The sequence below is a fragment of the Pelecanus crispus genome, chromosome 5, assembly GCF_030463565.1.
Source record: "Pelecanus crispus isolate bPelCri1 chromosome 5, bPelCri1.pri, whole genome shotgun sequence".
In the NCBI taxonomy this organism is placed as follows: Eukaryota; Metazoa; Chordata; class Aves; order Pelecaniformes; family Pelecanidae; genus Pelecanus; species Pelecanus crispus.
Window position 1 is genome coordinate 20,419,551 of NC_134647.1, and position 16,000 is coordinate 20,435,550.

At 35.3% G+C, this 16,000-nt stretch overlaps 1 protein-coding gene across 1 annotated transcript in view; it reads right to left on the reverse strand.

The window, feature by feature from the left end:
• The window catches only part of KCNH7 (potassium voltage-gated channel subfamily H member 7), a 242,744-nt gene that overhangs the window by 81,488 nt on the left and 145,256 nt on the right, over positions 1-16,000 (reverse strand). The window contains exon 4 of the mRNA XM_075710364.1: positions 1,135-1,559. Within this exon, the coding sequence (XP_075566479.1) occupies positions 1,135-1,559 (425 nt within the window). The remainder of the gene's footprint in view (positions 1-1,134; positions 1,560-16,000) is intronic.

Sequence of the window (16,000 nt, forward strand, 5' to 3'; positions counted from 1 at the left end):
GGTGGCAGAGGAGCATTTAGACTTGTATTTTAGGATATATACAGAAGCAAAGAGCCCTTGATGTGGACCTTCCAAAAGGCAGGAGAACTTAAAAGAATTTTATACTTGCGGTCAATGAATACGAGAAGAACAGGCAATCACTGAAAATGAAAATTCATTTTCTTGCTAATTTATGAACCTGTGCAGTCTTCCATGACATATGTTTTTGAAATCTTAAAATATTCAACATACATTCCTTGTCATCTGTCTTGAATAAAAAGTATGCAATTCAAGTCATTAGACCGTCAGTTGCTGCAAAAGCATTGTATATCTGTCACTGTTCTGTTAAAGCCAGTTTCAAAGGTGCCTCTCCATTCACAGGGCTTTCAAACCTCTGTTTGCTAAGCTGTTTCCCAAGTTTCTCAAACTCCCTGTCTCCAGCAAGAACTCATGGACCATACTCCATGACTTAGCGTAATTAGGAGAGACATTAGAAAAAGAAAACAGAGAAAACATCTTTGTAAATTTTGCTGGCTGCAAGAATGTACTAACACAAAGAGAAAAGCACACTTACAAGAATTTTACACTAAGCATTTCACCATTTCACTAAGTATTTCACTCAGCATTACACAAAGCATTTCAAGGGAGTTGCTGAGGATATTTTCTCCAGTGTGAGAGAAAAAGTATGTCTCGGTGTTGGATCAGTGAATATACAATGTACGCATTACAGATTTAAGAAAAATAAACCCATCAATCTCTGAAGTAGGATTTCATACAGTCAAAGACAATCTAATATATGTGAGTATGGGACAGAACTGTGCATGCAATTTTAACTAGATCACCTGATTTTTTTCCCCCCAGATACCAATATTAGCTTTAGGAATGTTGGGCCCAGTTTTGCTATATCCCTATACAGAGGGCAGATAGTACTCTAAGAGCAACCCCATGATTTCATTGGTCGGCTTAGACATGAAAAGCAGTATTTAGTGTAAATAAGCCTGGTGTATTTGGGCCCTTAATATTTTTAGTGTCCCTTTGAATGCATACTGCTGATTATGTTTAGTTTTACTTATAAAGTGATGATAATTACTATGAAAAATGGCAATAATTCCTTTCTTAGTACATCAGACAATACTGATTGACTTTCTACCATACCTTCGCTTGCATGACGGTCCCTAAAAATGTTCTTGGGATGGACGTTAAAGCCTTCTATGTCATGTACTGAAGATGCTCTCCGTATACTACATATACTTTCCTTTGATCTGGAATGGGTTAGTGGATTGCTTGTCTGTATCATGTCAGGGTAAAGTCTGTCCCATTGCTGTTTAGGTGATGAATGGTCAAGAGGTCCTGATATATTAACCAAAGGTGAACATTTACTGGGTTGAATCAGTGCTTTTGTATCATCCACTTCTGAAGGACTACAGCTTTCTTTTGTAGGTGATTTAAAGTGCTTCATAGCCACTGAGTCATCACTGTGCTTAGATGAATCGACTATCACTGCATCAGGGTCTTCCTGTGGTAAGGACTGCTTTCTGTACGTTAGAAGTCTCAATCCAGGTAACCGGAACCCAAAAAGTCTGCCTACATGTAAATACATACAAAAGAAGAACGTATTAGTTTCTTGTCATGAAAATCTGCTTTTTTCACACACAGTCAGTCCATAATAATAACAACTATAAATGATTGACATATTCCTAATAAATTACAATGCTCAGCAATGGAATGTGTAGATATGGAAATATTATATAGCTATAAGTTTGTTATAGTGATGGTGTTAAAGGATTTCATACTTCAGTCAGACCTAAGTTATTGAGCTCAGAACAGGGATAGCAGCATTGATTCTACAGTCTGTTTTAAAAGAGATAAGATTATCTGTTCTGATGGTCCTTTCTAAATTAAAAATCTATGCATCTATAAAAGACTGCTAGAACATGTCAAACTACTTTTCTTGGTGGCTGTTATCCTGAAATAGGTATTTGTGGATTCTATTATTAGTGGAACTCCATATGCTTAAAAGTGTACTGCTGATTTATTGACTTAGTGGCCACAAATTAAAGAAGATACCAGTGCTAATCCTCCAGGAAAGAAAAATAAGTTGTGTATCAGTTTTGCCACAATCCTGTCCAATACTTACATTTTAAGATCAAATTAAGCACTTACTTTGAATGAATTTAAAATGAAAAGTAAAGGAACACGCAGGAAGAAAAAACAGCGACACAGCTCTCAAGCCTCAGTTGCACCTATACAATGCAATTATCTTTTGTCCATTTGCATGGATGTGGTCTTTGCTGGGCTTTGTATATTGAATGGTAGGGTAGGCTATTCTGAGTGTGTGGGAAACTAACAGCTTTGTGTAATGGTAAGAAATAACAGTAGCTGAGAGGAAGTGTAAAATATAGTGCAAATAAAGAAAATATAGGGGAAGAACTCTAGAATCTACACACTGTCCCTCTAAATAAACCAAACCCAGATAGCAAATATATTAAGGTATTGTGTAATACAACTCACAGATGGAGGCACAGGGACTTCTGATGTAGAGAAAACATAGTAAACGGTGAAAAAGAAATGCTAAAAAAATTTAACAAAATAAAATTAAATAATTGAAATGATCAGTTGTCATTGCATAAATGGTCTGACTTATCTAATAGCTCCTTGTCACTCATCACTTTGCTACATGAGTGTTTTCTACAGTGAATCAATAGCAAAATGATTTCTCAGAGGACATCTCGAAATGTCTTGTTACTCCCTGTTACTGGGATAAGAAATTCTGTTTGGGATAAGATTTCTTTTTTTTTTTTTTCAGTCAATTTTAATCACCAGCATTTGTAGCTAGCTAACGTTCATTAATATTTAACACTGAAATTTATCATCCCATACTGAAATATAAGAAAAAAAAAAAAGTTTTGAAATAGTCTTTCATTGATACCTATGCCCAACAGTAAGTGTTGAGCAATTGATGGCACAGCTTAATGTTTTAAAATGAATGTCCTATATATTTAGTATTGAATTTATCTTGAATTCTATATGAATGAAAGTGAGAGCGCCCTCCTTTTCTTAAAGGAAAACCTGTGTGAGAGCTAAAGTTGCTATACTAGACAATACCACAGGTCTGTCTAGCATACTTTTGGACCTCTGATATTTTCCAGTAGCGGTCACATGGAGAAGGAGTTTAAGAACCACTACATTGTCTTATTTCACCCAGTAAATTTACTGAGTTTCTGGCTATCCGCAGTTCAGAAACTTTCTGAGCCAGAGATTGTGTTCAAACCACAAACTGAATGTTTGGTGAACCTTTCTTCCATGAATTTGTTTCAGTGCTTTTGAAACACAGTTGTACTTTGATCTGCAAAGCATCCTATAGGAAACGGTTCCATAATTTTAGCATACCTTTGTGAAAAAGTACTTCTCCTCACTTGCTATAAACCTTGCCTTGGGGAAGGAGCTATTTCTTATGATATGAAAAATAGCTAATAATTGCTGCCTTTTTATAGTCTCAGTAATGTTTATAGTTTTTCATACATTGTCACATTCCTCTTTGTATACCTCTTTTCCAAGCTGAAGAATGCTAGTGTAACTGTGTTGTGTACCTCTGATCAACCTTCTCACCCTTCTCAGTTCCTTTTAATTTCTAATGTAATCATTTTTGACAGTGGGCTGAGCTACTCCCAGACTCAGGGATTGATGCAGTGACAGAATCATTTTTTGTTTTGATCCTAGTTCCTTTCCTTATAATTCCTAATATTTGGTTACCTTTTTGAGTTATCCTCCTAGCCCATGCTAATTTAAAATATTTTCACAACAGCTGAGAGATTTCTTTCTTGGTTGGTAACATAATTTACTCTCCATTATTATGTCTGTAAAAAAATTTGTTTGCTGTTTTATCACTTTGCCACTCTATCATAGGATATGTCTGTAAATCTCATATCATATTCTGAATAATTTTGTGACATCTGCAAACATCCTCACCTCGCTGTTTGCACCTTTTTTATCTGAGTAATTGAAAATGTATTAAATAATAAAGAACCTGTGAGACTCTACAGATAACATCTCAGTATTTAGAAGTCTGGCCATTTATTTCCACCCTTTTTTCCCTACTTTAAAATATAAATCCAGCTTCCTTTTTTTTTCCTTGATAATTTCTGAAAAATCTTGTTGAATTCCAAGTATTTAGCACTGAATCTATTACTCTAATGCATATATGCATACAACAGTACAGTAGACAGAAATCTCTATTACATAAAACCAGATTCGTGCATGTTTTAAACAACAGCTAGAGGTGCCAATTTTCAATCTGCACAGTGATATTCAGCAGGGTGCACCTTGGGAACATACATATTTCTTCTAACATACTAAGTATAGTTGAACAAATTGCTTACAGTTGAAATTAGTGAAGTACATAAAAAATATTTTATTATTTTTAAATGCACATAGAATTGAGTTGTAAAGCAGTTTATAAATGAATTTTGAAAGCTTACTGCATCAAAAGTGAAACAAATACTGTAATTCTTTTGTCATCAAGCACATTGAACTTAAAAATACCATTCATAAGGTTTTCTGGCATTAGACACTCTTAAAGGCTTTTTGCTGGCATTCTATTTTAGTCATATTCATGGTGGCGCAGATGGTCTTTTCTGCTTCACCAAGTTAATATGACCATGTTATACTGCATTACTGATTTAGCTGTCTAACTACAGTTCAGCTGGAAGGAATACTCAGTGAGAATTTTGCTCCTTGCTAGGACTCTTAGGCATGAAATAGAAAACTTAAATGAGTAGCCTTTTGCTATTCTTCTATAAACTGTAATAAATGGTCTCAAAGTTTAAATCCCTATTTCTTGCTTTTTAATTTGAATATTCTTTAGAGGAGGAGTATTGTTATTCTTCTTCATTGCATAGATAATGAGCTAAATGCTGTGGTGGACATTCAGCTCTCTCCTGCAGTACTGCAGCTAAAGCTATCAGGGGGCCCATTCAGAATTTGTCTAGTTTACATTACACTTCCTTGCTAAGCTCAGTAATAATACAATTTGTCATGAAGCAAAATTCATGGCCCCAGGCCCACTGTCCCAGTATAGACTAACAGGGTCAGTGGAAGCTTTCCTGGCATACTGTTTATGGGGTAAAGTCTTTTGTTTGAAAGTGGACAACCCCTGCTTTGTGTAGGTATGATGTCAGAGCAGATTCATCTTGGCTTACGATACTAAAACATTTTTGAGATGCAAATAGCTGTTTACTATAAATATACAGATAATGTTACATTAAAATCCTTATGTTTTATTGAAGACTGGATTGCCAAGTTCTTCTTAATGCTGAGTCAGAGATTTGTTTAATTGTGGCTTGCTAAGAGCAATTGAGAAAAGCAGTTGAGTCTGAGTCACAATTCCAGGCTTACATTCCACCTCCTCCTTGCAAACCTTGCTTCACTGAATAAGTAATTTGCAAATGAGTTAATCTGTTGTTTGCATTTATTCTCTGTGCCATCTCAGCTAACTGTTAGAGTTTCTAAATAGTAGAACTCAGTCCAAAAATATACTGCAGATAAGAAAGGACACTTCTAAACTGTTTGCAGGTGTAGTTATCTCCAAAGTCCCAAATTCAAATCAACTTTTCTTGCCTTCTGAAAGCCTTTTTTAATTCTGTCTCATATTTTGGGAGATCAAAAGAGAAGATTTTTAGAATTCATAGAAATAAAATGTTTTGGTTAATAGTTTTATAAGAAAGTGTAGGAAAAAAGCCTATCTTCATAAGAAAAATTAATAGCCTTGCTTTTCTGTAAGTATTGAAATGGGAAATGTTGACATAAATGGAAAATTGCAATTCTTAAACACTAAATACCATCATATAGAATTTTGTGGCGGGGGAAAAAAAAAAAAGAAGAATGAAAATTGGTTCCAAAAATACCTTATTAACAGTTACAATCATGGTTGCAAATTTCCTGCCCCATCAATACAAATTTCATTTTGAAAATGGGGTATCTGAATAAGGATTTCTTTAGTAATCCAATACACTTGCGTGGCAAGTAATTCCCCTATCTGTTCTATGCAAGCATTCTGTAACAAGGAAAGGAAATGATATTTGGCCTGAATATTGCCTTGCTACAGTGAAGGTACTCCTCAAACTTCTAGTCATGAAGAGGTATACTTGCATACTAGACACAGTGGCAAAGTCAGAGAAACACCTACAACTGAGAGAGCTTCACGTTCACTACAATTTCTTTAGTGGTTTTAGGATTACTGGTAGATGCTATGTGCTACCCCAAAGTCTGTTTAACCCATGTCTATGCACATGGGATTCGTGGTTTCCTATCCTGAGCACTGCAGAAGGGTAGCCTTAAGAGACAGCAGCGGGGAGGACATAATGGCTCCCCAAAGAATTGCTCAGCCAGTTTTTGTAGCATCTCTAGTAGCATTGTTACTTTCATGTCGATGCAGAGAAGTAGTTATCCAGAAACCAGTATCTGAAGCTGCTTCCAGATAAGTCAACCAAAGGGAAAAGAAGAGGTAGCTGGTCTCAGGCTCCCTAGCTGGGAGCTAGATTCAGTCTAGAAGACTCTCAACCTTCTCTAGATTTAGACTTTCCAAAATCAAATCAAAGGAGCCCAAATGCACAAAAAGTTTGCACAAGATAAATTAAGTGAGGTGTAGAAGCTGTCCCAACTGTTTCCTGGCATGATGTACCACCTGTCCTAGGCTGAGAGTTAGATCAAACTCTGAACTGCTTATGTTCTGGTACAACCTGTTAACTGTGGTAGAGCATTGAAGAAAATCAAGTCATGCATAGTTTTATCATAGTGGATGAATGGTCTGGCTATAATACAAAATATGTTACTTTTTCAGTATAGAAGATTAAAGAATACAACATACATATCCACAAAGATCAACCTGTTCTAAACAGAGAGAGATTTCCTTGACAAGGGCAGGTAAGGTAGGTTGATTATGACAGCCTATCCTCCAAAGCATGGGTTAATTAACAATACTTTTGTTCTGAAACTTCCCCAAACAATGAGCAAAATTACTTTCACAAAAGGAGCACAAGTCAGCTCTTTGCTGAAAGATTTTCTGATAATTGAATGCCTACTGTCAAGGAATTTTCAGGATCTAGGTTATCAGAAATACAGACACTGGCAATTATTGAATTGCTGCTCAAAGGCTTGGAAATACCTCCTAACAACTCATGCAACAGACTGAAGGAAACAATTGCTTTTGAGAAATGGAATCCTTAAACACTGACAGTCTAAAATAGCAGCAAATACTTGAATGTACTCTATGCAAACACTGAGGCATGTGATGCTGCCTTATTTTTGGTCTGGGCTTAGCAGGCCTTAGGACAGAGAATTACAGCAAGAGCCAATTATGGGTTTTTTTCAGTTCTTTTCCCCCAAATGTAGAGAAGCATACAGAAGTGGATCATTTTCTTGATCTGCTCATTAAATAATCTTCATTTCTTTTCAGGCAGGAAAAGGAAAGCATATCCAATTATTAACTTTAGAAGCTTAAATTTATAATTCTCACATACTGCATACACACAGGTTTTTTATTCTCTGTTATGGTCTACTTCAATTTTGGTACTTCAGTTGTTCTTCTTTTAGCTTTCTCTAAAATTTAAGGTTGCACTTGAGTTCTATCAGTATTAGTAACAGCAATCTTCTTTACGTTCTCTTGTGAGAAAGTTGTTTTATCTCTGTACTGGTGATGGCACATTTTTGTCTTCAGGCTATGCTTCTCCTAAAAAGTACATTGGGAATGGCTGAGAGAATAATATGGTTCCAGATACTCCTGTCTACACACAGGCCTCTTAAGTAGCCTGTCAAAACATGAAAGGAAGGGAATGAAGTCTCTGGCTACATGTAGGGCTAGGCTGTGTGTGGTTGACCAGTGAATTTAGTCTGAACAACGTTCTCAGGGTCTCCCTCAAAAGAAAGAATGGTTACATTCTTGGATGTTAGTATGAACCTGTACATATTCCTGTCTGGAATTCTTCCCATTTGTTGATAGAGATGTCATTTTATTAGATCTTATTCATTATGTTAAGATTATAGGAGTTACAGTGTTTTTGTAAAAAAGCCAAAAGAAAAAAAGAATTCTTGGTCCTCTCAAAAAGAGATTTTACTTTTTGCATTTTTATTTCTTAGCCACAATAAAAAGTGGAAAAGAAGAAAAAAGTAAATAACTGCAACAAAACAAAATAGCAAGCATCACAACAAATTTTATATGCAAAGGATTCTTCAACTAGCATGATATTTTGCTGTCTTGCTGAGAATAGGGTAGGTTTTTTGGTAGCTGGAAAAAGGAATTCATTCCATCTATTAAATCAAGTTCTCAGGAAATTCTCAACCCTTCATCACCTTGGTTGCCAGACTTCATAGAATAAAAAATATTGCTTTTGTCTGAGACAGGAAGCCTGGAAGTTCTCTTTATGTTTTAACGCTGAATTTATATACCACTAACAAATTCTGCAGTGTGTTTTTCTCATATATTGATTGAAATTTTTTTATGCTCTGCATACAAGAACTTTCAGTGATAATAAGCTGAAAAGTATCACTACATTTGGATTTTATATGTCATATAATTATACTAAATTTAATAGTTTAGCTGTTATATCTACAGTTTTGCAGAAATAGGTATTCAGAGAGTGGGAGCAAGAGCCATATTTTGACTTACACTCTTCTAGAATTATATAAAATGTAATGAGATCTTGAAATAATAGAACCAGAACAAAGCAATAAAAGGACTTTAGTAGATAGAATTTTAGAAGGTAGATTTACCTGAAGAAGAGCCACTTGAAAGGTTGTTACCATCTGAAATACAATTAAACTAGATTTACAAAAAGCTTTAGCTTAAGAAGAAACAGGTTCAAAAAATAAACAGACTATTAAGAAAAGAAGGTAGAATATCAATTTTCCACACATTTTAGAAGCAAATTCAGGTAGCTTGAATTTATATACAATATATGTAATCTGCAGAAGAATTGTTCTAAAAGTACATTGCCTTTTTATTTTGAAAATTTAAGAACTATTCCATTAAGAAGTACTTTGATAATTACTGTTTGTTGCATTGACCGATATATGTTTCCAATTACCAAGTTTTAAAGTTTGCTAATGTTTCAGCCAGAAAACTAAAGTAGGTGTATCCAGACTAACATGCTATTTTTCAGGAAATGGAACCTCTTCTAATTTCTTAGTGATAATTTCTTTGCTAGGAAATGCCAGTTTTGTTTGGAGGAAACTTACTGAAAAGTTAAGAATTCATAATGTCCTTAGGAAGAATAGGCTTTATTCAATGACACTTGTTCAGAGTATGACCCTAGAGAAGTTTCATATTCCTGATAGGGCTCAATTATTTCATGTCTTCATGGGAAGAACTCCTCAGACTATGTGTCTTTGCCAGTTGCTTTCAGGTCTTTGAAATGCCCAACTTGCCTGGGTGCTATGCTCCTTAATATAGTCAAGTAACAATGATAGGATTCTATGGCTGAGAAATAAGACACAATTGTGGTAAACCCCCTTATTTTTATCTATAGAGCTATTTTGTTTGCTTACCTTAAAAGAATGTCTACTCCATATTGAATAATATAAATAACAAAACATATTCCTTATGACCAGTATCCATCAAAAAGCTTCTCAAATCCATTTAAATGTTTTTCCTGCTATCTAGTAGTCCTCTTTGTCTAAGCTTGAGATACCCTGACAGTTTTGAATTCTCCCTCTTCAAGGTTAAAATCTCTAATTCAACTTAACAAGTGCACAGATGTGTTAAGTTCTCTGTGCTAGTTCTTATTATGAATAATAGAGACATATGTCTCTCTCTTCCCTCAGAGAATGCTGCAAAACTCATTGCCTTTATAGCTTCCTGAGGGTAGGTATTATAATGTGGGATGACTTTGCAAAATCATTATCCTAGCCTTCAAGTTACCTCACAGAACTCACCTGTTTTAAATGTCCTGAAAAGAACAAATAGACGGGAGGCCTGTTTAAAAATGAATGAAAATGTAGGACTGGAAGAAACGTCCTGGATCCAGTCCAAGCCAAGAATCCTTTTCATACTCACTTCTCACACTTACTATGTATTTATTTAAATAGCGGAAGGAAAATTTGCAGGGTCTCTGCATAGCCAGTGTATTGTCAGCTTGTGTGCCTTTAGTGTGCACAAGTCACCTCCACAGAAAGCTATTGAAAGCTGTGTCATTCCCTCTTTTTGATTTGTAATCTCTTTAAGCAGAGATTGCCCATTTTTTATTGAGTGTTTGTACAAGATCTAGCACAATAGCTCTGTGATCCTAGCTGGGAGAGGCTGTAATGCAAACAGCTAATTACAGTGGCTAAAATCCAGGGAGGCTTCCTTTCTGATCTGAGCCCCAACAGTAGCCGGCATGAGGAAACAAAATACAGCCACCCCACTTGTATTTCTCTGTCTGTAAAAGAAGACTAATAGAATTTATTTATCTTAATGGCTGTTCTGTTAATTAGGCAGTTAGGTATTCGTGGAGCACAGAAGGTGAAAGTACCAGAGGTCCTTCTGTCTTTTACTGTTGATTGCTGTTCAGCTATATTCCTTTGCTAAGAATTCAACACTGTCTCACTGTAATTTGCCTTGAAGACAAATACACATATTGACACTGGGGTTGTCAGAACTATGCTGCTGGTTGGCTAGATAGAAACATTTGTCCTCCTGGAAACAATTTTTCTTGACCATCCCTGACTTATGATTAATTTAGTCCCAGTGGTGCAGCTAAAAATAAGACCCTGGACAAATTTCTCATTACCTGTTGGGCAAAGTCAGGGGGTTACTATTGCTTAAATGTGCCATGTTCTATGTGGCAAACTTTTGTGCATCAAATGGCATACAATTTTTCATTACAATGTTGTTCAGAAATGTTTAGAAAAAATATATGCTTGCCTCTCACTAAACTGCTATGCTTACCTATATAGCAAACTGCTCTGCACTGAGGAAAACAAATACCATTTTTTGAGTTAACTCTTTGACTTAAAGGAAAGGCCTGATTTAAATTTCAGTTGTGCTACTCCTGAAATGTAACTCCATCGCTAGGACCAGGACAGAGCCAAACTCGGTGAAGTGTAAGCACCTTGAAGGATCTCCTTGCTTGAAAGGTTTCCTGATTATGGTTTTAGCTGTTTTAAGAATATAATTAGCCTGTTCATTTTCTTTGAACCTTATCCAAAAAGTATGCATTTATTAGATGTATAAGAGATCCCCTCATTTCCTTTAGAGGAAGAAACCCAAGAAATTATTCCAGGGTGTTTTTAATAGGCTTATAGATTTTTGAAGTGATAATATGATAAGACAATCCCCAAGTATCCCTTTTTGGCAGAATGCAATTAGGTACTTAATCAAATAACTTTCTGGGCTTTCTCCCATGAGGAAATGAGGTAATGTGTTTGGGAACCAGTATTAGCTTATAGGTTAGTACTTCTAGCTAGTCAAAATGTTTCGAAGTTAAGTGAATAAAACTTGTGATGACGTTACCTCATCTGACTTTAGCTATTTTAGACTACATATTAATAGGAGTTTTGCTTTAGAAAGGGCTGGAGTAAATGTTAGAAAAAACACTTACAGGTCAGAAAAAAAGCAGCATGCTCTAGATGGGGCAGAAGATGAAGACAACTCAGAATTAAATTTCCAAGAGGTTTTTCTCATCTTGTGCATGTGTGTACATTACAATCCCACAAACGGTCTACTTTGAGTAGAAAAATTATAGCTACATACTTCATATCAAAGTCAGTATCCTCAGATCTATGACTTTCTGTCAGTGTGAAATGACTTGATTTTCTCTGTGTCCATTCTGTGTCATGATTGATTTTGATATTTTGCAGTTACTAGCTTTACAGATGTAAAATATTTGACAGCTTTGAAGAACAGAATCAGGTGCCAGGAGCAAATATTAATTTATGCCACCAGTTTGTTAAATTTCTGTGAAAATTCTTCATCAAATTGGCGGAGTAGTTGAACATGCCAGATTGGAATGTTTGACAGATTTGGGAATAAAATTGGACATTTACGTTCCCTTTCCTCAACAGATGATTTAAAAGCCATATTTATATATAGAAGTTATAGTAGTTTAACACTTTATAAAAAAGATTTTAATGGAGTCTGATAAAGAGTTTAACAAAGCCTGTACAGGAATTCTTATCTCATCTTATTTTGGTTAACAACTGTTACTAGTAGACAAATTTAAATGGTAATTTAGTAGTGTTCACAGTTTTTTAGCTAAACTGGTATAAAATCACATCTCTTTTTAATGTAGTTCTTTGTAGACAATCTACAGAAAGCTCTTTTTTCTTTTACAGTCTGTCTAACAGGAGTGAGTTCTCTTTTTCTAAAAACTTCTTGCTAAATATCCATTATTTCTGCATTATTTCAGTTAGAGTTGGAAATTTTATCCAATTTTGTCAAATTAGATTAATGAAAATTTATGAACAACATTTTTGGGAATAATTTTTTATCATCGTAGTGACAATCAAGCAAATGTTACTGTCTTATCAGATGTGACAGAGAATAATCCATAAGAAATGTTACAGTATGAGTAAAAAAAATTTTTAGGGCTTATGTAGCTCAGAACTTTTGATCTTAACACTTTAATGTGCTAAACAAATATGCTTTCACTTAAAAACCAGGTATTTATGTCTTCAAGTATTTTACAGATAAAATGAGGTGGGGTAATGTTATTAAGTGTTTTTATCTTTGGGTACAGAAGTTAATTTCTGGAATTATAAAACATTTACATGATCTAAGAAAAGGCAATACAGAAAGCAAACAAACTTATTAGAAAAGATTTGAAGTAAGAATGAACAGAATTCTCATATCTGGAAATGAGACACAATTTAGAAAGAGTGAGTGGATGATGAATGGACATCCACAGCAGAAGTCACTTTCTGTAAGTCTCAACTGCACATTGTACAAATACATCCTCACTGGAAAAAAGGATGTTACCCAGTCATGGAATAAGTGCTTACAGAAGAAATTTCCTCACCTCGCTGAATATAAAGATGGCATAGTATATAGTATTAAATAAATTTGGTTAGATGTTTAAACAAAAAGATATGAAAAATGTTTTGCAGTATTTTTTCCCCCCAAAAGGAGTTATATATGAACGCAGACTTCCTTTGTTTTACTGCTGAAATGGCATATGCTGAAATACAGAATTGTGGCAAAACACAAAAGCAATGAAACAGAAAAGAGTGAAAAATCAGTTGGCTGTGATTTAGTAGTTTTTTACAGAGTTAGTGCATGCTAAGATTTTTGAAAATTTAGCTATTTGATTATATAAACACTGGTCAGACTGCGATAGAGAACTGATGATAAATTCTTGCAAGGAAGAATAAAGGGAACAAAAGGATCAGCTGTAAGGATATTTACACTACTATTGTGAAGCCAGTATCATCACTTTTCACATTACTGCCTATTCAGCTTTTTGCTGCATATGAGATAGGAGCTCTTGAGCACCAGACTAGAAAAAATTCTATTTATACTCAAATGTGGTCATCAAACTACTGGAAACATACCATATTTTTTTTAATCATCTATTATTATCATAATATGCCAAGCCCGATGCTGAATCAGAAGGTAGCTGTGTTAGCCATCATAAGGGCACATAACAAAAGACAGGATCCCTGTCCCAAAGAGCTTACAAACACTCTTTAAAATATCTGTCAGTATTCAGCTGGTAAATTTTTAATTTTCTGCCTGTCCAGAACTACATGTAGTCTCTGAGCTCAACCTAGCAAATGGCTGCTGCCTTCCATAGGTCTTTAACTTGTTCAGAGTGCCCCCAGCCCTTTAGCAGATTGGAATCCCTCTTTTCTCTTAGAGCAGTTGAAAACAGACCGCACTGTGTGTATGGCATGAAATGCTTTTTTCTTACATTGTGTTAGATTTCAGTCACGAGGAGCACTGTGGTAAGTGCTCTTGTTCAAAACTGTTGGCTGCAGCTAGCAGGATAGATACTTTTAGAAAAAGGAAAGTTTTTTCAAAGTTACACTTGATAAATTTGATGTCGACTCTTAATAAATCAATTAGAGAAAGAATGATAGTATGGAAGAATTATCTTATTTTCTAGGGTCAGGAAAATAACTGTAATCTTTTTGTTTCCTATTCACTTTCAGTTCTTCTCTCCTGCAACCTGACTCAGTCATTCTTATTTGCTCTCATGTTGAAAAGACATTCTAGTATGAGAAAACTCAATCTAAGGAGCTCTGGAAAGAAATCTCTCATGATCTGTGTACTTCTGGGTAGTAGATGATAATGCAATCTGAAATCTTTTGTCTTTTGTCATTAGCTGTTGCTTATCTTGGTTGTTTGTCAGAGATGTATTGCACTTGTTGTATGGCTGGTTCCTGGCTGGTTCCCTCTCTATGTTTTGTTCTCTAAATTGGTTGCTGGATTTGAAGGGATTTTGTTTCTTTGCTTCCCTCCCCCCCGCCCGCCGAACCAGTACCCATTACTGTCCATTTTGTGTGTGATCCAATGAAAACAGAGCACCTGCTTTAGCTGTTGATGTATGTTCTAAATAGAGTAATAAGATGAAAAATTAACTTCCTCCTAGAGAATGCTGTTTGCCTTTCTTATGGTGGGAACATGACTTAAAAAAGATGTTTTTACTGGTAAAAAATCCACCTTTTTTTGTAACTTCTTTTGTTGCTTATTGGTCTCTCTCTGCCTTTTCTAAATGTCAAGGCTTTTGTTTGTTTGTTTCAATTCAACTCCACCATTGGCCTGTACACAGTATCTTGCAGTTATTTCTGCATGTTTTGCACAGGTTGGCCTCTTTCTTGAGAATTGTCTCTGCCAAGAGGAATTTTTGGCTATGTAGCATATTTTGTATCACCATTCTTCCCATCCTGCCCACATAAGTCTGCTCTGAAACCACAAGCAACTAGGTAGGAGTAAGAGCAGACATGTGCCTGCTCTAGTTTCTGCCAGTTTCTGGCATCTGGCTGTACCCACTAGCAGGAAAATCGTTTAAATCACCTTTCTTTGCCTCCTTTTGCACCTTGATCTTTCTCTATTATGTACTGAGCTTGGAGCCCCACCTATTCATTTTTCAAGAACTCTCAGCAAGGAAATCCCCTTTGTATGTCAGGCATAACTACTGTAAAACAAGAGAAGGATGTTTTGACTAAGTGCTTTTTTTTGCGGATGTCCTTTTTAGCGGCTTTTCACTTTAAAATACGGCAAGTGACAACACTCGAAAATGTACAGTGATATATCGCAGATAGCAGAACAAAAAGCTCTTTTTCAGGACATGGAGCTCTTCCTACCGCCATCCCCCACCCCGCCTTCATAGTTTACCTTCTATTTTGTCAATAAAACCACATTAAGCATAGACCAGCTGAACAATTTTATTTATGTTATAATTTTTTTTTTTTTTAAATCAGGAAGTAAAGTGTTCAAAATTCACAAAATCATGGCATCCTGAAATAGAAACAGAATATGAGTAGGGTTTACTTGATGTAATTTTTATCATGTTTTTTCTGATGCAATTTTATTATTTTTTCTGATACCCCTTAATGGGATTTTTACCATAACATTACTACAAAGAGAAAAATGTTTTCTTGCTATCTCAAGAAAAATGAAAAATCTGCCGTATTGGTTATTCAAAAAACTGCTGCAGAACAGAATAAGAAAAGGAAGTATACAAGCACAAGATTTTAAATATGTGTTGTAAAGAATATTTACAAAGGCTCCTTTGTGATATTTGGTGAGCAATAATTATTTGCAGACTGCTAGTTTCCAGTAATGGGAATTTTCCTTTCCACAATCTTATATCTACTGCCATTGGAGGATTGTACAGATGTAAGTGGAAAGACTTTGGCCCATCTGGAGTGATTCAGTCAGGGGTCTTTCTCCATGATTAATGAAAATAGTATTTTTTAGTATCCCTATTAGTTATAGAAGCAAATTGCAATCTTTTAAAAATGGGATCGATGTGGCGGTATTATGGGGGGACTTGTTTATATGTGTTTTCGATAGTCACAGAGCTTTGAGTGAGATCCTATGCATTTT